Source organism: Marmota flaviventris, chromosome 17, assembly GCF_047511675.1.
Source record: "Marmota flaviventris isolate mMarFla1 chromosome 17, mMarFla1.hap1, whole genome shotgun sequence".
NCBI lineage: Eukaryota > Metazoa > Chordata > Mammalia > Rodentia > Sciuridae > Marmota > Marmota flaviventris.
Genome location: NC_092514.1, coordinates 77,991,394 through 78,013,487, shown reverse-complemented (window position 1 = coordinate 78,013,487; position 22,094 = coordinate 77,991,394). Strand labels below are relative to the sequence as shown.

Below are 22,094 nucleotides of genomic sequence, written 5' to 3'. Positions count from 1 at the left end.
GTGCAGAACCAGCTCAAGCCTGTGTTTCAGGGGTCCTGAGATACACCCAGTACGCAGTACTGGCCGGGGCCACAGAGGACAGGGTGTTCCTGAGTGCCCCTCGCTTCCCACACTGCAGGAGGCAGAGGTGAGCAGAACCAGGCTCGGACTGCTGCAAAGCACTTTCACTTCCTCTTTACCTTCCTCTGGATGCAGTGCCCCAGAAGGAGAGAAAAGAAGTGAAAAACACCTCGGGGACTCACTTGAAGGTCCAAAGCCTAAGTGACTCCTTCCTTCTTCCAAGAAGTTCCATCCAGGAGGCAGGTGTGGAAAGTGGCTCATCAGACCTGGAGGAGGCCCATGGACCCTCACACAGAAGGACGATACTGCCGAGGGGCATTCAGGGCTCTCGCCCCAGCACAGCGAGCAAACTGCAAGGCCACCACACTGTGCCCAGTCTGGGCCACCTCCAGAGCACAGCTCAGCCCTGGAAACCAGGCTCATGTGGCACAACTGACTGGACAACCGACGTCCCGCACTCCAAGGCACCTACACCTGGACCATGCTCAGTGATGGTCAGCTGCTATGCTACCCACTCCCTACCCTAAGATGTGACCACCTTGGTCAGAGACCTCACAGCAAGACGCAGAGAGTCAAGCACACACACAGCGGGCTGGCCCTCGGGAAAAACAGCAGAACAGGACTTTTTCCCCAAGGCACAAGCTTCAGGGTCAGAGAGGACAGGAGGGGAGCAACAAGGTTTAGGAGGCTGGGCACACATAGGTCCCAATACCCCCAGGCCACGTGAGCCCAAGGCCCGCGGCACGGCAAGCTCAGGCCTCCTGAACACCCACCCCGACACGAGACAGATGGACCCCTGGACACGGTCACGGAGGGAGGGCCTGGAGCAGCAGACAGAGCACACTGGACAAGGACAAGCTCACAGGGATGGGAACTGCACAGGCTCGGCACCCACCCACTCCTGCTGAAAAACTTAGGAATCAAAAAGGAGCACCCAGGGGCTGGGGTGTGGCTCAGCGGTAGAGCGTTCACCTAGACACGCGAGACGCTGGGTTCCATCCTCAGCACCTCATAAAAATATATGGATAAAACAAAGGTGTTGTGTCCAAATGCAACTAAAAGAATTTAAAAAAAAAAGCAGCAGCAGCAGCAGCAGCATCCAGAGGGCTGTGGTGGCACACGCCTGTGATTCCAATGCTTGTGAGGCAGAGGCAGGAGGATCGCAAGTTCAAAGCCAGCCTCAGCAAAAACGAGGCGCTAAGCAACTCAGTGAGACCCTGTCTCTAATAATATACAAAACAGGGCTGGGGTGTAGCTCAGTGGTCGAGTGCCCCTGAGTTCAATCCCTGGTACCCCCCCGCCAAATAAAAGGAGCACCCAGAATGCTGGGAAACCCACAGCAGCCCCAGAGCTAAGGACACAGAGGGGACAGTGATCCTGCAGGCTGGGCTCAAGGACACCCCCGCACGGAGGGATGTAGGAAGGGATGCAGGCAGGCCCAGGGGTCCTGAACACTGCCCGGCTATGCACCTCCACCCCACTGAGTGCAGACCCCACCCTGAAAGGAGAACTGTAAACTGAGAGTCAAGAGCAGCCCACCTGAGCATCAGGAAGTGTGTAGGGTGGTCGGATGCAGGAGAGGCTGTGTGGGCCCCAGGAGCAGCACCCAGCAGGGCAGAGGGAGACTCCCCAGGAGGCGGGAGGTGGGCAGCAGGAGGAGCGGGCAGCCAAGCCTCGCCTGCCCTGGGGGAGGCCAAGAACACGGCACTGGAGCAGAGGAGGGAGCGCTGGCAGCAGACTCCAGCACAGAGCTCACCAAGGGAAGGTCCAAGGGTGCCAGGCAGGGGCACAGGCACAGACCCGGCAACCCCGCCTCCTCGCAGGTCTGGCCAGCACAGAGCCTGTAGCCTCAGGCAGAGGGCCTGTCTGCCTGGCTCTCTGGAGGTTGCCCACCCTCCCAGAGTCCTCCCAAGGAGGCCGTGCTGGAACACTGCTGGACCCTCCAGGGCAGCTGGGTCCTCAGTCCCACCCTGTGACCTTAGCCAGTGCCCAGCTGTCCAGCAGAGCCCTGCCCAAGCCCCAGACCACAAGAGCAGGAGACATCAGGAAGCAGTGCGTGTCTCAAGCCACTGAGCTCCAGGGCCTGCCCACGCCAGGAGACAGGAGGACAGCAGGGAGCTGCTCTCTCATGGCAGGACTGTGGACTGCTGTGACTGAATTCTAGGGCCAGGCAACTGCAGGAAGTGTCCAAGAACTGGATACGGAGATAAGCAAGTGGGAGCACAAGTCTCACATCGGGGAGAGCAGTGACAGTGTGCCCTCGGGTGTCTCAGTGCCTGTGGTGCCCCAGCCTCTGCCAGCGGCCAGGCGCGACCAGGGCCAACAGCACCCACGGTCTCCTTTCCTGTCCCCGAGTCAACACCACACGCCAGACCTCACGAACCAACCGGCTCCCCAGTCGCACGTCTGCCTCACTGGTGAGGGACAGAGGGAGTGCAGCGCGGCTCCCACGAAGGCTCCCGGCGCAGGGTGCCGTCCCGGGCATGCTCCAGCAGGTCCCCACAGCAAGCGAGAAGGGAGCTCCTTCCCAGCTGCCCAGCTCTAGGGGAGCCACCACCAAGCCCTTGGGGACAGAGCCAAGGAAGGCCAAAGGCCTCGTAGCCAGGCAGCCACCTTTCGGGAGAGCCCAAGTGTTCTGCTGCCGCACACACATGCCCAGGTCTGAAGGGAGTCACGCGCGGTGTCTGCCGTACCCTCAAAGTCTATCGCAGAGCGGCCGCCCTCTCCCAGTGACCTGCGTCCTGGCCCACAACACGCCAACCCTAACCCCCTGCCCCGCTGGCGTCCAGACAGCACTGCGCTGGCCCTTAAGGGCCAAGCAGGGGTGCCCCAGGGGGCTGGGGGTGGCACCTGGCTGGTCGGGACCATGCCCAGTGAGGCTGTGGGGAGCTCCGTCGGAGCAAACCCACGAATCCTAGCTGCGGGCGGAGGAATATCAGGTGCATCTCTACGCCCTGAGGGCTAGACTCCTACACTTAAATCCCTCCCACTGGAACAGCCGGCTCCAGTTTCACCGAGCCACCGTGAGAACAGAACCTGCTCCTCAGCTCAGCAGAGACACATCCTCAGGCCACCGCAGGTCCCTCCGCAGGCAGCAGGTCCGCAGCAGGTACGTGCATCTCTCTCCTCTCAGAGCTACCCCCTGCGTCTTTCACCTGGCTGAGGAGCTGCCGGCGGCCGGCTCTGCCTCCCTCCCAGCCGGGATTACTCAGAACCCAGCAGGTGCACGGCGGGAAGCAGGCAGGGCTGAGGCTCGCTGGGGCTGGCACTTCACTTAGAGTGTGGCCAGGGCCGCCGGCTGGGAACCCAGCGCTCCCTCCTTCTGCCGCGGAACTGGGGATGGGAACCAAGTGTCAGCTGTTGACCATGCCCTACAATGAACTCTGGTTTCTACCTGAAAAAGGCAAGAAACGTGTGTGCGGGCATAAAGGTTGCCTAGTCGCTGGTCTTAGTTTTAGTTTATTTTTTAAAACTTTTTCTCGGGCCAGGTATACTGGGGATTAAACCCACGGGTGCTTACCCACTGAGCCACATCCCCAGCCCTTTTTGAGACAGGGTCTTGCTAAGTTGCCCAGGCTGGTTTCAGCCTCCTGAGCAGATTTCTTACAACTTTTCAATTTTAAAATAAGTTCTGTTTTGACACAACCTTTCAAAAACAAAACTTAGCCAAGGAGATATGTTTTTGTTTGCTTGTTAAGGTCTCTCTCTCTCTCTCTCTCTCTCTCTCTCTCACACACACACACACACACACACACACACAAGCTGTTTTTCCTTCTATGAAATTTGTCATGAATCTTTATGAAAACAATCACTAACCAAAAAAAGGAAACAAAATTATTGACCAAATCTCTGGCCAAGTCTGAGCAAAGTCAGACGTGGCTTCTGCAGGTCTGTCTGCGAGGCTAGCCCAGCACCTGCCTCCTGTAGCGAAGACCCTACAGAATCCTAGTGGGGTGGCCGAGGAGGGCCGAGGAGGGCCGAGCTCGGGGCAACCTGCGTGGGCACTGTGCTGGCACCAGCCCCTGGCTGCTCTGCCCCTTTCTTCCAGAGACCCCAGAGACTGCCCTCTCCCTGGGTGATGGCTGTCCTAAAGGCCCTTCATTTCAGGGCACAGAAAGTCTGGGAGGGAGTGGTGGCCAGTCGCTGCAAAAGTGCCACTGGACTCACAGATCCCGTTCTTGCGACACCCGGTGGGTAGCCGACACTGGCGTGTCCTGGAGTGGCGCAATCCTGCCACATCACAGCACTGTGATTACAGCGTGCCCTTCAGGACGGTGCACCTGCGGGGCTCTGTGCCAGGCAGCCGGACACCAGCAGGAGGAGCCTCACGGCCCTGCTCGGCATGCAGGCCAACAGCAGGTCAGGCAGAGCTGCCCAGCCTGCCCAGGGCTGCCCCACAAAGCCAGGCTGTAATTACCCGTGTGTCCTACAAAGTCCTTAAAAGCGCTCCTGGTCTGCTGCCCACGTTCAGACTCCTCAGAACCTCTGTGAACAAGCCAGCCGCTTGCCACGGCCTAGGACCAGCGCCACCCTAAATGTCCACACCCAGGAGCCTGCCCAAGTCAAGTACTTTAAAGGCAAGACCAGCCTTCTGTGGCAGAGCCGAGAGCTGGACACCGGGACATTTAGTGCTGAGGTCACAGGTGGCCTCTGTGTGATCAGCAGGACCCTCAGTGCAAGCACTTGTTGCACCTCAAGTGTGTTTTCAAGTAACTGTGCCCACTGTCCTCAGTGTGGACACCGTCTGCACTATGGCCAAAGTAATCTGGAAAGGGAGGTACTGGGGCAGGCAGAAGAGGGAGGGCACCCAGGCCAGGAGGCTGCGAGACGCCCTCCTGCCCGCCCCCCCCCAACGGCAAGTGTGAGAGAGGGCAAAGACGCAGGGCAGCAAAGGCAGTATGAACAGGGGAGAGACACCGCCCAGCAGCAGGCAGTCCCAGGCTCCCTCACCTTTAGAAACTCTGCCTTGGTATGCAAATCCCCATTACTGTAAACAGTGAGGCTCTGGATTTTGCTATTTGGGCAACAATGTGCTCTTTTTGAATATTAACACCAGCAGCTGCCAGAGAGTATAAACTCCAATAGGCATAAACTGCCCAGGCGGGACTACTTCAAACCTCTGCCACAGACCTGGAGGCAGACAGTGGTCGAGGCTGTAGGTTAGCTTCTTCATCCCCATAAACCTCTGAGTAGGAGAGAGCGCTCCCGGGCTGACATCATCGCCCGAAAGCTTACAAAAGCTTCAATTTTATCCCACTTACCTCCCCAGCACGGCTGCAGTTTATAGGCGAGTAGCTGTGCCTGTCTTACACCTGCAGCCAAGCGCCCCTGCTTTAATTAGCAATTGTGCAACCAAAAGGTTAGTTTATCCAAGTCCCAAGTGCCAGCTGGGTCTCCCTCTCTGGGCTGGTCCCCACCAACAGTAAGCCCCGGATGGACACAGGGCTCACCCAGCCCACCTGCCATCCTGAAAGCTAAGTGGCCAGAGAACAGAGGCAACTGGGGGCTGGGGGCTGTACTCGCAGCTGCTCAGGAGAAGCGGCAGGAGGATGGCAAGTTCCAGGCCAGCCTGAGCAGCTTCGTGAGGCCCTGTCTCAAAATAAAAAACAAAAAGTGCTGGGGATGCGGCTCAGGGATGAGCAGCTGGGTGCAGTCCCCAGTACCTGGAGAAGGAGAGGCAAATGGTTCAGACCAAAATCTCACTTACGGAGGGACCTGGGACCCCCGAGGGCAGCCCACCACAGCAATGTGCTTCTCTGCTGCCCCAAAGCTCTGCAGCACTGAGCCAAACTGCTTGGAAGCGCTGCTGTCGCTTGCTGATATCCTGAGGGACTTCCCATCCTTCCCAGTGCACAGTTGGGTGTCCACGTCCGCCCTTGGTATCGCAGGACATGGATCACACTTGATAAGTGCCTGCAACTGTCATCACCTTGGTCACGATGCTGCAAGTGATGAAATCAGCTCCCAGGGCTGGGCATGACACATCCCAGGCAGCCATGGGAACCGGGCCTGCAGAGGTTCTCACGCCTCCGGAATCGGGAGCGCACGGAGCGTGCCCGCACAGGCCCGCTGAGTTATCTCCCTGGCCCGCAGGGCTGGAATTGGGCCCCAGGCTCCCTCACCCGTTGGGAGGCAAGGAAACCCTGCTCTGTTACCCAGGCCAGACCTGCCCCCCAAAGTACAGGCTGAACCCATAAGGGTTCCTTCATGATTCTTCTTTTACTAAAGAAGGAAAAAGAGAAGCCATAGAGCCGCCGTCACGCACTCCCTGCTCGGCTCTGGCACAGCCTGCGCGTGGCTTCTGCAGCAGCACTGGGCAGGCCCCACCACTCCGCACTCGTCCCGCGGCTCTGCTCCACTAGCACCCCCTGCTTTCCCCCAGGGAGGGTCCCACCAACGAGCAGGGCCCACTTTCCTACCCAGCCACTTCTCAACAGGAAACAGCCTCAAAGCTCAGCTGTGTGAACAGGTGTGGGGGTCACCTGGGCAGTTCTTTATGCTTCCAGGAACTATGAGTAAGTTAAGAGACCGCTCTCTCGGAACCTCAGGTGCCCAAACGAAGCCCATCCCGACTCCCAAATGCAGATCCCAGTGGCTGCTGTTCCGAGAGCTGCTCCCTGAGGATCTGGCCACTGTACTGCTTTGTGGCCGAGTCTCACTGACTCCACTTCACAGCTGAAAACGTACTTCTCACACCATTCCCACTGAACCTCCTCTGTAAGCTGACTGGAGCATCTGGGTGCTGGAGGAGACCCTTCCTTTGCACACTTCCTGTACAGATGGAGGTGCCTGGTCTGGGTTCCTTGTCCCTCACCCACTTCTCCAGGCCTCCCAGGCCGGCACTGCCCTGTCCTCAGCTCTGGACTGGGGGCACATACACCCAGTGCAGGGTGGCTCTAGAGGACACCTAGGGCTGGGACATGCAGCAAGACCCTAGGGGAAGCAAAGGGGCAGGCACGAGCCACATGGCTGAGGCCAGGTCCACTTCCCAGGGGCTGAAGGCAAGCAGCCTCCTCCACGATCCAGGCCACGTGCTCCAGCCTCCTCGTGACCACGCGGGGATAAGTGGCTTTGGTGCTGGTGTTTGCAGGCACAGCCAGGGAAGAACAGCGTGAATGTGAGTGCCGACAAGGCAGGCAGTGGACACATGCAGTCACTAAGACTGGCTGACTTGCCCTGACAGCACTGCAAGCCACCTGAGTGGACCTAATGTGGCACTTAAGTCTGCAGTAAGACAACCCCAGTGCGACTCACGAGGGCCAGGCTGGACCGGGTGACAGTGCGCTGGTAACACAAGGGCACCGGCTGCACTTCCCTGGTTAAGCACCAGGTTTCGGGAGCATGGGCACAGGTCACTGCAAAGCAGGCAGCCAAATGGCCCTGTGACAACGCCTGGGGACAACCAAGGGGGCTGGGGCTTGGCCCCTGCAGAGCACGCTCCAGGGAAGGTCCCCTCATGGGATAAAGGCTCCCAGAGAAATGCAGTGCTCTGAACTGACACTAACCCTCCACGTCTGCCACCTGACCCCCAGCCCACTCTCTCAGTCAGGAGCTAGTGGAGGACAAGAGCCTGCAGGTGCAGCGGACGTGTTGCCGCTCCCCGCAGCGCCTCTGCTCCAACCCTCCCCAGTGCCTGAATGGGGACACCTTCCAACCACAGCCTCCCCTGACTCCAGCCTCTGCTCTGCTTTGCAGCTCCGGGCAGCGGGTGCGAGACCTTCCTGGCCAGGCCCTCGGCACGTGGAGCTGGCTCGGTCACGAACACACGGCCACAAGGCGAGACGGGGGCTCGCCTCCCTGGACCCAGTGTCTGGACTAGCGAGGAGCGGGCAGTGACCACGCCCCGTGGCAGACCTCAGTCTGACAGACACCATGAGCCTCCTCAAGGAGAGGAAGCCCAAGAAGCCACACTACATCCCGCGGCCCCCAGGGAAGCCCTTCAAGTACAAGTGCTTCCAGTGCCCATTCACCTGCAACGAAAAGTCCCACCTCTTCAACCATATGAAGTACGGCCTCTGCAAGAACTCCATCACACTCGTGTCAGAGCAGGACCGCGGCCCCCGGTGCCCCCGGGCCCACGCACCCGACCCCAGGCCACCCCGGCAGCAGGCGCCCACTGCACAGCTAGCCTCTTCCCAGCCCCTCACTGATGGCCTCCCAGGCTTTGACCCCCAGCCCCAGCAGGGCTCTGGCAAGGAAGACGTGGAGGGGAGCCTGAAGCTGCAGGCTCGGAGGACCCACGCACTCCCGCAGAAGCCAGGCCTCCAGAAGGAGGAAGCCCCAGAGGCAGCCCTGGGAACGCAGCCTGCTCTGGACAGGGCCCGGCCTTCGGCGTTCATTCCAGTTGGGGAGCACAGACTTAAGGGGCCCGAAAACACGGAGGGGCCCGAAACGCTGCCGTCAACCAACCCGACCACCAAAGCCACAGCCTTCCACACCAAGTCTGCGTTCCACACTCCTGGCTACCCCTGGAAAGCGGGCTCCCCGTTCCTCCCACCCGAGTTTCCACATAAAATCCCACCTACAAAGGGGTTCAGTGCCATCTCCCCTTACGTGCACCCCACGATCCCAGAGTACCCCCCGCCCTTCTACACAGAACACGGGCTGGCCGCCATCTACTCCCCCTACCTGCTGGCCGGGAGCGCCCCCGAGTGCGACACCACTCTGCTGTCTGTCTATGGGGCCCCAGACCAGAGACACTTCCTGCCTCCCCCGGGGCCAATCCCCAAGCACCTGACCCCATCTCCATCAACGTATGATCACTACAGATTCCTCCAACAGTTTCACTCCAGTCTGCCAATTCCTTATGGATTTTACAGACCAGAGTCTGCGTTCTCCTCCTACAGCCTCAGGCTCCCGCCCCTCGCTGGCATCACTCGGGAACAGAGTTCCCGCCTCCTTGAAGAAGCCACCCTGGCCTACCCAGCCTTGAGTCCCTCCGAGTTAAGCCCTTCAAACTCCCACAAAAAACACACAGAATTCGAGAAAGAAAGTCCAATTCCTGAAGCTAAAGACCCTTCCAAAGATGGGCAGCGGGACCTGGAAGGAGCCAAAATGAGCCCCCGGGCAGGCAGTGCAGCCACAGGCTCCCCAGGAAGGCCAAGCCCCACCAACTTCACGCAGACAAGCCAGGCATGCGAAGGCCTGTGTGACCTCTCCAACAAAGGGTCCCCAAGTACCCTGGGATGGCGCCCGCAGCCCGAACAGAGCCCCACAGCCTTCAGACCCGTCCCAAAGAACACAGACTGCTCTCACTCCCAGGTTCCTGCAAACAGCACAGAGTCTCCAAACAGGTAAGAAAGCTTCACTTCTGGGCTGGGGTCGTGGCTCAGTGGTAGAGCACTTGCCTGGCATGTGTGGGGCCCTGGGTTAGATCCTCAGCACCACCACGTTAAAAAATAAATAAGTAGATAAACGGTATTGTGTTCATGTACAACTAAAAAAAAATCAAAAAAAAAAAAAAAGATTTACTTCCACAACTTTGACACAGGCTTCTTGGTTGTGCTCAGCCAGCCAAGTGCAACCTGATTAAATGTTTTGTGCTCCTTTTCCTAAGCAAATGCCCACTAAGCCTTCTCTTGGCTTCTTCTAGCCTCGAGGCCGGGAATGGAGACCCTCCAGCTCAGACAGCAAGCGCTCTTCCCATCACCGAGGCCGCACACGCCATCCCCGAGGATGGCTCCAGGACAGGCCCCCTCAACCTCTCCAAGAAGTCAGAGCCAAGACCTGCAGCTGCTGGTGGAGCCGTGTACACAGGAAGTGCCAAGGCAGAGGCCCCAGGTTTCACAGAGCTGCAGGACTTGCCCCTCAATCTCTCTGTTAAGGACCCCTGCAATGCCCGGGCTCCCAGGCCTGCCGTCCCCAGCCCACTGCAAAGTGCAGAACCCGCTGCTGCTCCCAGGACTGGGAGAGGAAGTCCCCAAGATGGCTCAAGTTGTGCTGAGGCCCAGCAGGAGGAGGGCTCAGGTGGGAAGGCCCCGGCCTCCCGCGTGGTGGACAGCAGTGACGAGCAGAAGCAGACGGCAGCTGTAGCCCTCTGTCAGCTGGCAGCCTACAGCCCGGGAAATGTGAGGGTGGGTGAGGGGGAGCCCACCACCCAGGAGTCAGGCTGCCAAGATGCACCTACTCCTAGCTCCACAGAGAGCCAGGGGACTCAGTGTGACCTCAGACCCAAAGGACAAAAGAGGGCAAGTCAAAGAGACACAGGAAAATCACAGCAAGGAAGTAAGAAGACAAAGCCAAGTGACACGGCCGCGCGAGTGTTCACACTGCGCAAGAGGACCCGGGTGTCCTGAGGCCCGCCAGGCCCAGGGCCCTCTCCACCAGCCGAGCCATCACTCCCCAGTCAGCTGCCACAGATGCAGCTCTCTCTTCTCCACCCTTCAGGACGCTGCAGGGCACTCCCGTCTCTGGTTGTAGGAATGTCTGAGACTAAGGTTTGGCCTGCTTCTCTGCAAGTGGAACGGTGCCCCAGGTTCTGACGGCCATTTTGGTCCGGGACAGACTGCTCTGATTGTCTGACACTTAGCCTCATGTTTTAAAGTAAACAGCAGTCACTACAGAACACGCCCACTGGCTGGCTCACCAACATGAGGCTACCTATAGAAGTCACCTGATCCACAAGGGAAAACGCACACTGGTGAGGGCGAGACCTACTCATGCCAACTTCCTGACCTCTCAGTCTCACTCCCTATCCCTAAAATGACATGTATGTTGCTAACTCTCCAATAAATTCATGTGAACCTTAAGGGTACATAAAATGGGGACGTGTGAAATTCTGTGGCATCTTTTGGAGTATTTTGCAATGATGGTGAAGAAAGAGTTGATGGCTGAGGCAGCAGTGAGCCCGAGAAGGCAGCGAGTGGGGGTGTGCGTGGCGTGTGCTTGTGAATAAACCAGTGGCCACTGCCTGCCCTGGGGGCTCCTCGAGGACCATCCCGAGTCCTGGGCCCCAGGGGCTGGAGCTGGGCCAGGGCTCCCTCCCTGCCCTGTCCCCACACCACAGGGCCCCCCTCATGCTGGCCTGCTCCTGAACCCAGGCGTGGGTACCAGGGGCCCTCCCTTGGGGAGGCGACTCTCAGTTCATGGCCACAAGAGCACCAAGGCCCACAACACTGCTGGGGGCGAGTGTGGGCTCCTGTGGCACATGGGGAAAAGACCACACCAGGAGCACTGCAGCTCTTAAAACTGCCGATGCTCCCAGCTATCGCCTGAGGGAACGAGGCCTCCTGACACTGCCAGCTCAGACAGAGGAAAGTAGGGTTCATGCAAAACCCTGCCCGATTCTGGAGGAACACGACTTGCCAAGGACACCCTGAACTAAAATCACTGGCCCATAGCTGCACATTATCAAAGTACTCTTTCAGCTTGATTTGAATCAACAATTTTTCCAATTGTTTTCACTTATTTTTTAAAAAGACACAAAAGTCGGGTGTGATAATGGAGTTTCACATGAAGTTCCATACTGATAATTTTTTAAAGACTCAGTCTAGAAAAACTCTTCTTTTGTGATAAAAAAAATCTCAAAATCTCCACTAAAAATTTTGCTTTGGGAGACACATGACAAGGAGTCAATTAAATATTCCTGAGTAGAGTTTTCTGTATCAGGAAAAAATTCTCCAGGAAAGTAGTGAAAATGAATTCACAGAAAAAAAGGAGGGAGCTCCGTGAGAGAAAACTGCCCTGGGTTTTAATGCAGGCGACAGACATGAAGCTGAAGAACTGGCTGCCCTGCATGTACTTAGGAGTGGCACAGTGCTTTACCTTAAACAACGGGGTGTGGAGAGCAAAACGGGGCTTGTAACTGAATAAAATCATAGAGAATCGGATATACCAACTTCTAGAATTACTTATGGAAAAAAAGACGACTGCTGAAGACCATCACTAGGCGATGCGCCAAGGCCTCCGAGCCCTGGGGAGGGCCAGGAGCCCTCCTAGTCCCGGGGAGAGCTGGGAGCCCTCTGAGCCCGTCTGGGTAGAGGCATGAGTCCTCTTGGTAGTTCTACTTCTCAGATTTTAGGACATATTAAGAAATAAGTAGGCCAGGCGTGGTTGTGCACGCCTGTAATCCCAGTGGCTTGGGAGACTGAGGCAGGAGGATTGTGAGCGAGTTCAAAGCCAGCCTCAGCAAAAGAGAGGCACTAAGCAACTCAATGAGACCCTGTCTCTAAATTAAAAAATACAAAATCGGGCTGGGATGTGGCTCAGTGATTGAGTGTCCCTGAGTTCAATCCCTGGGGCCCCCCACCACCAAAAAAAGAAAGAAAGAAAGAATTAGGCCATCACATTTCAGGTGAAGGGCAGCTCTCTGATGTCTGTTCTTGAGACACAGAACAGATTTCAGTAACCAAACAGCACAACACAATGTCACTGCAACAACAGTCTTGAAAAGCCACCAAGCCGACAGACAACTGCAGCCGCAGTACGTCACAAGCAATCATCTCAGGACTCGAGTGTGACTGTATCACAATACTCAAATCTGTTTTCAACTAAAACAGAGGTACCATAAGGCATCCACAGAAACAGAAGAGTATGCCCATTTGTTTACAGGAAAAAAAAAAAAACTCACAAAGAATCCGTGAGGACAGCCAGACTTTGGACTACCATGAGACTTTCAACCAACTGCCTTAAATGTCTCCAAGCACTAACAGAAACCAAAGAACCCAAAACAAGTATGGAAGATTGGTAAGGATGAGAGTTACAAAAAGAGACCAACAGAACCACACAATTGAAAGGTCAGCTACAGTGAAGGACCCCTAGAGGAGCATCATAGCTAGGTGGACACTGGCTTAGGAGCGAGCAGTGAACGTGAGGATCGGGCCCCAGAAGTCACCCAGTCTGAGAAGGACAAAAAGAAGGGGTAAAGGAAAATGAGCAGAACCCACCAGATCTGAGGGAGCCTCGGGCATTCCGATACACACACGACTGGAGCCCAGAAGGAGAGGGAGAACAGCGTGGGAAGACTGGAGAAGTAATGGCTGAAAACATCCTAAGTTTGGTGAAAGATGTAAATCCACATGCCCAAGGTGCTCCGCCAACAGGAGTGACAGTCATTACTCAAATCAACAAAAAAATTCTCCATTGAGTAATGACAGCAAGGGAGCAAAAGGAATCACACCAAAAGCCCAATGAGATCAGAACGCTAACCTTCCAAAAGCAAAATGCCAAACAAACCCATAAAATGCAAAAGTAGGAGCAGGTATGCGCATTTTAACAAAATAGTAAAGCTAAATGAAAGGAAGTCCTGGTGTTCAGATCCCCAGAAACACAGAACAGAGCCCTTTAGCGGTGGCCTTGGGTGAGAGAGCACTGGGCTCCCTGTGCTGAGACCAGGACAGGCAGCAGCTCGCGTCACATGCAGGGACAGTGGCTGCCAGCACTCCCTGAAAGGCTACCAGAAAGCCAGCAAAGGCCCCTCTGCTGCACCTCTGTGCAGTGGGCAGTCGGCCTCCTCGGAGGCACGGGCCCCAGCCATCCCCAAAGCAGATGTTGGCAGCAGCCTCTGCCTTCCATCTGACCCCTGGGCACACACCCATGAAGCTCACCAGGTCCTGTGCACACCGACAGCAGCACTGCTCATGGGAGTGCTCACGGGCACCCAAGGTGGCAGACAGGGCTGGAGTGGGCGGGCAGGAAGCTGGGCCCCCAGGGCACGTCTCTGTGCAGCAGCTGGAAACTAGACTTGAGTCAGGCCTCACCGACCCCCAGGAGTCAAAAGGGGGCATGGCGACCTGACCGGGCCAGAGAGCGCGGGCAGGCAGGTGGACACCGAGGGCCTTAGCAGGGCTGGGCTGGGGGCCAGCTCCCCTGACCCTGAAGACGCACACACACCCCGGCCCCCAGCACTCTCCAGGACCCCTCTCTACCGGTCTGCAGACCCTGCCCTGCAGGAGCCCGGGTCTCTCCGTGTGGCTCTAATAACCCACCCCTCACATCTGTCCCCCTAGACCACGACTGCAAGCCTTCACCCAGAGCCTTGATAAGCCAGGGACTGCAGCAGCCCAGAGCTCAAGTGCGCACCAAGGGTCTGCACAGAGCCACCGGGCCATCGCTGAGCTCGTGAACTTCCAGAAGGAAAAAGGTCCACTTCTTGGCACCTGTGAAACCGCGCCCCTGCTTCCTAAGACCGGGCGGGCCCTGTTCTTTTTTTTTTTTTTTAATATTTTTTAGATGTTGACAGACCCTTATTTTATTCATTTATTTATACACAGTGTAGAAAATCAAATCCAGTGCCTCACACACGCTAGGCAAGTGTTCTACCACTGAGCCAGACCCCAGGCCCCCCACACCCCCACGCCCACCCCCACCCCCATTCCTTCGTATCTGACGGTGTGACCTTCGCATCATCTCCAGTTTAGGCTGTAAAACACCTGCCATCTAGAGACCCCTGGACCACATCTTCAAGGATGCTCACTGGTCACTGGGGCATGAAAATGAAACTGTGACGAGGTGTCCTCTCACACTAAGAGGCCGTCACCAAAGAAACGCTGAGTGAGAAAGTGAGGCCGTGGGAACCCCCACACGTGGCCGTGGGACAGCCAAGGGCAAAAGCAGGTGGAAAAGCACCGCTTCCCCACGACACGCCGTCCCCACAGAGTCCACAGCAGAGGACGGACACGAGCAAAAGCACCGCTTCCCCACGACACACCGTCCCCACAGAGTCCACAGCAGAGGACGGGCACGAGCAAAAGGACCGCTTCCCCACGACACGCCGTCCCCACAGAGTCCACAGCAGAGGACAGGCACGAGCAAAAGGACCACTTCCCCACGACACGCCGTCCCCACAGAGTCCACAGCAGAGGACGGGCACAAGCAAAAGCACCGCTTCCCCACGACACGCCGTCCCCACAGAGTCCACAGCAGAGGACGGGCACGAGCACTTCAGGGAAAGCTGCACCTGGTGCCCAGGGCAGCCTCCCGTGGCTGGCCCACACAAAGCCTTCGCTCCTCAGCAGGACAACATCACAGCACCTGGGAGCCCAGGCTCAGGAGGGGTGCTGCAGGAGGCAGGCCCGTGGCTGCCCTGGGCCCAGGACTCTGCCTGGAGCACGGAAACCCTCCCAAGTTCAATCACGGCGCTGCACAGCTCTAGCACACCAGGGCATGTGGCTTTAGGCTTCGCGTGGGTGAACGTAAACCACGCACCATCTCAGTGGAGCTGTTTTTTAAGAAAGCAGAAAGGTGCAACAAGTGGCAGGCTCTGGAAGATCTCCCAGGCGTCTCAGTGCCAGGGCAGCTGGGCACTAGCTGGACGCAGGTAGCATCGCTGAGGCCACCGGCTTCAGGAAGTACTTCTGTGTGTGGCTTCTGTGACACACGCAGGCAAGGTCCTTTCCGATCTCTGCAGGCCCCACTCCTGCCCTGAAGACCCCAAATGGCACAGGGCCACAGCACCCCCACCTGCATCCCTTGTAGGCCCCAGGCTCAGCTCCACGGCCACCACTGCAGAGCTCCCCCAGCCCAACTCCCAGCTGGGACAAACTTCATCACTAGGGACACTGTCCCTGCAGGTGACCCAGGATGCTGAGGAACACTGAGGTGCCCTCAAGGGGCAAGAAACTCAGACATCACAGGGCCCATGGCCCTCCGACCGCAGCACACAGCACCCAGAACAGAAGGGCCACAGCAGGCGGAGAGGCAAGGGGGACTCACATGGACGCTGTGGAAGAGCCCCGGCACCACGTGTCTAATGTGCTCCACAGCCAGCCACCCTGGGAGGCAACTCACAAGAAACCTGAGGCTGCAGGCCCACGGGCTTCAGCTACTCACCCTCCTTGAGTCGCGACGGGAGCAGCAGGCCTCGTCTGCCCAGTTCCGCCAGTGCCAGACATCCGCCGTGCCATGCCTTGTCTGTCTCCTGAAAACTGAGAGCAGAATTCCGGGGTCAGCTCTAAGCTCAAAGCCCAGTTCCGCAAGGAACACAGGCCAAGCCCATGCTCTGAGCCCATGAGCCTCACGGTTGGCCCAAGAAACAAGATGCTCCAGTTTACCACAAACAAGACTACTGCGCCATAGCCCTCCTTGGGTCCCCAACAACAGAGGGCCCAGCCCAGACCCAGACCGCCTGCCAGCCACAGGCAGGCCCACCCCACGTGCTCTACCACAGCCACAACACCCCAGCTCTTCTGCACACCCAGGCACAACCTCACTCAGCAACAAGCACAGATACACGTCAGGGAGTCGGGCTCAGCAGGGATCCCACGTCCAGGTTCCAGCGTCCCTCCTGCCTCAGCCTCCCAAATAGCTGGGCTTCAGATGTGCCACGTGCACAGCCAAAGCGTGGACTTATAATGAAGGCCTGCCATAACCCTCATCAGGTCAAAGGTCGTATTTCACATTCAATTAAAATGTCCCCTTGGGGGCCCGCGCACCTGCAGGTGTGGCCTGCCGTTACCTTTACTGTGAACAACTGCCTTTCAGATAGATGGGGGCTGTGCTTGGGGATTCACACTTGCTTCCACATGAGCGTGGAGACACACGTCCCCAAAAAGAGAAACACTATCAGGCTTTAGCCAGCTCTGATCAAATGACTCCACAGCAAGGACCGTGAGGGAAGCCGTCCGCACTGACTGCAGCACACCGGCACACTTGGTCACCGGACCTCCTGCCCATGAGTGGGCGTGAGCCAGGCCTCCGGAGGCAGCCTCCTGGAGGAAAGCTGCCCAGACTCGGGCACAGCCATGATGTCTGAGGCCCCAGCTGGCCAGGCGGCTCTCCAAAGCTAAGCACCACCACCCTGTCTTCAGAAGAGGCTCGTCACACGGCTTGTGCAGACAGGACGGCAGAATGAACGCACAGAACCTTGTCGCCCTGCCTCACGGGGAACTCAGACAAGCCATCCCTCTCTCAGTGAAGGGGTGTGCTCCGTGGTCCCTCCAGGCTGGCTGGGGAGAGCACCAGTCACTGGACACCAAGGGGATGCAAACATCAGCCAAGCAGTTGAAGGGACCCAGAGAAGTGGCAGTGCACAGCAAAGGAGCACCCACTGGCAGGTCGGGGACTCGGGCCTGTGCTCGGAGCCAGGGTGCTGGTCCTTCTGTCAGCAAGCCTGGGGTGAAGAATCAAGGGTGCTAAGACTACTTCGAACCTCCAAACTGGTGCACACTGGAGGTTCAACTAGCCACACAGAGGCCCCAGGCCAAGATCAGGCGCGGGGAGGCAGGGCAGTTGAGAGCAGCACACGCCAGGCCCCTCAGGGCCCACAGGGAGGAGGAAGAGGCAGAGGATGCTCCAGGAGGGCCCGGGTGAGCAACCAGAGGGAGGTGCAGCAACACCACGAGGAGAGAGGGGCCAGGAAGGAAGCACGAGACCGATGCCCGCCCTCCTGCAGGCGGCTCCTTGGAGCTCCCTCTCCCCCAAGGAAGGAAGCCCCAGCAACCTGGGCCACTGCAGGGGAAGTGCACAGCACTGGCACACCAGCAGAGGCTGCACGCTCACCCATCCCGGCCTCCACGGGCAGCGTGTGCTTTCTGTAGGAGCTCTTCTACTACGTGCACGGTTATTTCAAAAAAGATGACCAGTCTTTGACATGTTTCCCGCATTTGGTCAACTGCCACTGAGCAGCCCCAAGGCCAAGTGCAAGGAGGAGCCTGCTCCAGGGAAGGCAACCCTGGAGCCTGCGGAGCTGTCCTCGCCAACTGACCACCAGCACGCAGTGGCTCCCAACACTGACAGCACAGGATCTGCAGACAGTCACTATCAGGCAGAGGGACAGGTCCCCAGGAACAGTGACGGCCAGCAAGGGCCACTGGGAAGGGGTTCCCCAACCAGACCAAGGCCACCCTATGCCCTCTCCCTCCTGAACCCACAGCCTTCCAACAGCAAAGCAAAGAACCCCACCAGGGCCCTCCACACTGGTCTGCAGTCCCCACCCACCGCCCTCATCTACAGGTCACACACCCTTCAATCAGAACTCACTGAAAGGCTGATTAACTCAACTCAACCTCAGATTCAGGCTGTGGTCACAGCAGCCACCTGGCGAGTAACCCCAGTAGGGACGACCCAACATCTTCCCTCACCCCAGGAATCCCTGGGAGGCACCGGCCTGCCCACACTCACGCACATCTGGTGTGCACAGGCTCAGAGCGGGCTCCACGTGGGCCTCAGGGTCTCAGATATACAGTGTTGATAAAGGAAACACACCAGAAATAACTAGAGCTCTCCAGCTGAGCCCAAGAGGGGCCAGGGCGCTGGGGCCTAGCCAGCTGCTCAGGGCGTGAGGAGAGAAGGCCACTGCCCATCCTGAGCACAGTGCCCTACCTGAAGCAGTCCAACACAGACCCAACCACATCATCCGCCAGCACTCTGGGGAGCCGTCCAGCCATCCTGCCGATTCTGAAAGAGAAGTGACAGCTGTCAGCACTGCAGCTCAAGGGATGTGTGACCCACAGCACGGTCCCAAGCAGCTCTTTTCTCTAAGCACAGCAGCAGTGCAAACTCGGCACACACCGAGCTCAACAACCGTATCCTGCGCACAGGGAAGGGACGCCTGAGCCCTGGGGCAGGGCAGGGGCCACCTCTCATCATATAGACTGGACAGTGGAGGCCCTCGCTGGTGGCCAGTGGCACCCAGCACAGGCACACACTGAGGCCACACTTCCACACAAGACCTGCTGTCCCATTGGCTGCTGGTGAAGCATGGGCTGCCTAACATGGCCTCCTACCCATCTACCACAGAAGCCCAGGGAGCCCTGCAGCCCTCAGGGAGCTTCCAGCACATGCACAACCCCAGGAGACCACAGACAGAGCAGTCCCACCTGCCCCCACTGCCAGCCCTGGGTGGCCTGCCTACCTACCCCTTGGCGGCCTACTTACCCCTTGGCTGCAGACCACCGCACCACGGTATCTTTGTCCTTCAGCCCAACCAGCAGCTGCTCTGCAAGAATAAGCACACACATCGCCAGTCCAGACAGCTCAAGGTGACCCGCAGCCAAACAATACCCTGGAGACAACTGCAGTGGTCACAGCACAGAGCAGTTCCCCGTCCTGCCTGGCAGTAACCAGAGAGCCCATGGCTGTTCCCACCTAGACCTCAATAGGCAGCAGCCATCTCTCCAGCTGAAAGCCGAGGGCCAGGGTCTCCCAGGCCATGAGGGAGGTCAGGGGACTGAAGCAGACTGGGGGCTATCCAGAAAAATCCCAGAGGATGAAGCCTGGGGCTAGCCTCAGAACAGACCCAGGCCAGCAAGGAGGTAGTCTAAGGCATATGTAAGTGTCCTGCTAGCCTGACAGAGTCTAACCTTTGGCCAAAGGCAGTGGGCAGCCCCAGGAAGGCCTGACTTGGAGAAACAGTCACAGGCACTAGGGTATCTGAAGAACCAATGAGCAGACGGGACATGAGGAGGCACAGAGTGGACGGGAACGTGTCGGGGCAGTTGGCATTGACAGGGCAGATGCACAGGGGCTCAGCCTGGGATGAGGAGCTCAGGGGGCTTTGAGTGGCCAGGGCAGCCCAGAAGGGGAACCTGAGAAGCGTCAGGAGTCAGGGAGGAGCGAGTGCTCCTGGGAGTTAGCGGCGAGCTCTGTGCCAGGGGAGGGGTGTGATGCAGATCTGACCTCCCAGGGGAAACCAGCCCCAAGGAGCAGATGCTGGCGCTGACGCTAGTGCGCAGACCACCCGGCCAGGCCCAGCCTCCCAGCCAGTGGGCAGGAGAGGTCCCTACAGGGAGGGAGGCCATACAGCCTCCTGAGGCTGGTCACAGTAAGAGGCCTGGCCAATGGTGTGACTGTGGGGGAGCCACTAGGCTGAGGGCAGGCACTGGTGCAGACCCTTGCAAGGCCAAGGGCAAAGGGACTTGAGGTGACCTTGAGAAAGCAGGGAGACACAGCAGGCTGTGAGGAACCAGAGGCCTGGGCCCTGGGGAGCAAGGAGCATGCAGTTCAGGTGTGCAAGACGGCAGCGTGTGGAGACAGAGGGCTGCTGGGCAGGGAGTGTCCACAGGAGGGCAGGTCAGTGGCTACACGCTCAGTGGAGGTGACGGATGGTCAGACTATGCCACCCAAGAAGGAAGGGAAGAAGTGAGGGCAGTAGGAAGGAGTGGCTGCAGCAGCCCATAGGAGTGGGGAAGGGGAGTCATCGGGGACAACACCAAAGCCCAGGGGCAGGGCATGTGCTGGGGCCACCTACCTATCACACTCTCCACCCCGTCTGGAATGTCATAGTCCTCATCACTGTCAGGCGGTACCTCGAGTGGTTTCTGCTCACTCTGATCCTGGGCAGAGAGCTGCAGGTTAGCAGCCAAAGATCGGCAGCCCCGCTGGTACCTGCACGGAGCAGAGCACGCTTGGCTCAGCGGCTGGACGCAGCTGAAGACGCTCTTCGCTGACTGGAGTCAGCTCAGCACCACCAGGAGCCCTGGAGGCTGCCTGTGCCAATTCCCACACGTGCAGAGAACTATGGTGCGGTGAAGGCCTGACTGCCCAGGCCATAGAGCCCTCAGGGGCTCCCCCAGGTTTCACCCCCCAAATGCTGCTTCAAAGTTGCCACACGCCCAGGTCCTGTTCTCCACGACGCAGGGTCAGCACCACCTCCCCTGGACCCCGGAGGGGACCAGGTCTGGCTGACACACCTACTTAGCCACACAACTCTGCACTCCAGAACTGCTCTGTGCCTCAGTTTCCTCTCCGTAAAGCAGGGACACGGCTCTGCAGAGAGCTACTGTGAGAACAGGGGAGGGGCCGCATGGACACCTGGTGCAGAAAGAGGCCTACTAACACCACAGCCCTTCTCAGAGGACCTGCAGCAAGCCACCGGCCCCTCGTGGGGCTAAACCATTCCCAAAGCCTCTTGGAAACCAGGCACTAATGTCCTGTGATGCAACCACATCTCACCAAAAGGCACTCAGGAAAACATCGCCAAACCCCCGGCACACTTCTCGGGCATCTGCTACAATTTGGAACAAAGGTTCAGGTGAACTTCAAAATAATCCCTTCCCAAAATGCCATTAACACTTAAGATAAAACTGAAGGTCATCAGGCTGGGGTTGTAGCTGAGTGGTCGAGTGCTTGCCTTGCATGCGTAAGGCACTGGGTTTGATCCTCAGCACCACATAGAAACATAAATAAAAACAAAAATATTGTGTCCATCTACGAGTAAAAAATATTTATTGAAAAAAAAAAAAAAAAGAAACTGAAGGTCATTAAGAACATGGAGCCCAAGAACCTGAGCAAACCTGTCCTCATGGGAGCCAGGGCTCAGTCAACCTGCTACCTACCGCGGGCACTCGTGGGCCACCGCCAAGCCGAGATGCTTCCCTTCCCCAGCAAAGCTGCAGAAGCGAGCCTGGCCTTCCCTGGGAAAGCCTGGGACTCAGACTGGCCACTGAGCACTGACCACCGCTCCTCACAGCAGCCTGCACCAGCAGCCCAGGGCTGCATCCAAGCACGTCATCCGCCAGCACTCTGAGGAGTGCCAGGGGCCGAGGCAGCTTCCCTGCTTCCCTGGAAGACCGCGTCAAAGTAGCCTGGAGGAAAATCATTCCTCATAAGACACACACGCTCAGAGACCACAAGCACAGGAGCACAGAAGACTCTATCGTCAGCCTGCGCAGCCAGGGCCACCTGAGACCGGCGCCTACCCACCTCCACGTGGCCACCTTTGGCCGTAGGAAGGTCAGCCCCAGCCGCTGCACCAGCTTCACCCCCAGCTTCCGCAGCAGGGTCTGGTTGCTCTCAGAGAGTCTGCAGCCGTCGAGGCTCCGGAGCACGGTGCTGGCTGTGGACGAGAGCAGCAACTCAACACTGAAGCCCTCGTCCGACACCAGCCGGCCCCTGACTACCTGGGCCTGGACCCAAGAACCCATCCCCAGGTTCTAGAGAGCAGCTGGAGGAGCGGCCCACTTGCTCGGCATGGCCAAGGAGGGTCCCGCAGTGTGCAGCCGTCCTACAAAGGAGCAGCCGTGCGCGCCAAGGGGCCCGGGGCCCTAGGGTGAGTGTGGCATCACAGCAGCAATGCTGAGGGCAGGACCAGAGCCCGAGCCCAGGGACAGCGTGCAGGGAGGCCGGCACAGGAGGAGGCGTGGCGGGACCCTGTGCCA

General features: G+C 58.2%; 2 protein-coding genes across 2 annotated transcripts in view; one reads left to right on the top strand and one right to left on the bottom strand.

Annotated features, from left to right (window-relative positions):
* Nucleotides 1-22,094, bottom strand: part of Tbcd (tubulin folding cofactor D) — a 107,103-nt gene that overhangs the window by 52,489 nt on the left and 32,520 nt on the right. The window contains exons 9-13 of the mRNA XM_027922186.2: nt 21,640-21,772; nt 20,186-20,322; nt 18,874-18,934; nt 18,319-18,393; nt 15,829-15,923 (exon numbers count right to left, since the gene is read on the bottom strand). Of these exons, the coding sequence (XP_027777987.2) occupies nt 15,829-15,923; nt 18,319-18,393; nt 18,874-18,934; nt 20,186-20,322; nt 21,640-21,772 (501 nt within the window). The remainder of the gene's footprint in view (nt 1-15,828; nt 15,924-18,318; nt 18,394-18,873; nt 18,935-20,185; nt 20,323-21,639; nt 21,773-22,094) is intronic.
* On the top strand, nt 7,933-10,355 carry Znf750 (zinc finger protein 750). Its single transcript, XM_027922187.2, has 2 exons — nt 7,933-9,353; nt 9,653-10,355. Exons 1-2 carry the CDS (start codon nt 7,933-7,935, stop codon nt 10,353-10,355), a joined length of 2,124 nt encoding a protein of 707 aa, XP_027777988.2.

Coding starts and splice junctions, on each gene's coding strand:
- Znf750 (XM_027922187.2), top strand. CDS start 7,933: ATGAGCCTCCTCAAGGAGAGGAAGCCCAAGAAGCCACACTACATCCCG. Junction 9,354..9,652: donor AGCACAGAGTCTCCAAACAG/GTAAGAAAGCTT, acceptor GGCTTCTTCTAG/CCTCGAGGCCGGGAATGGAG.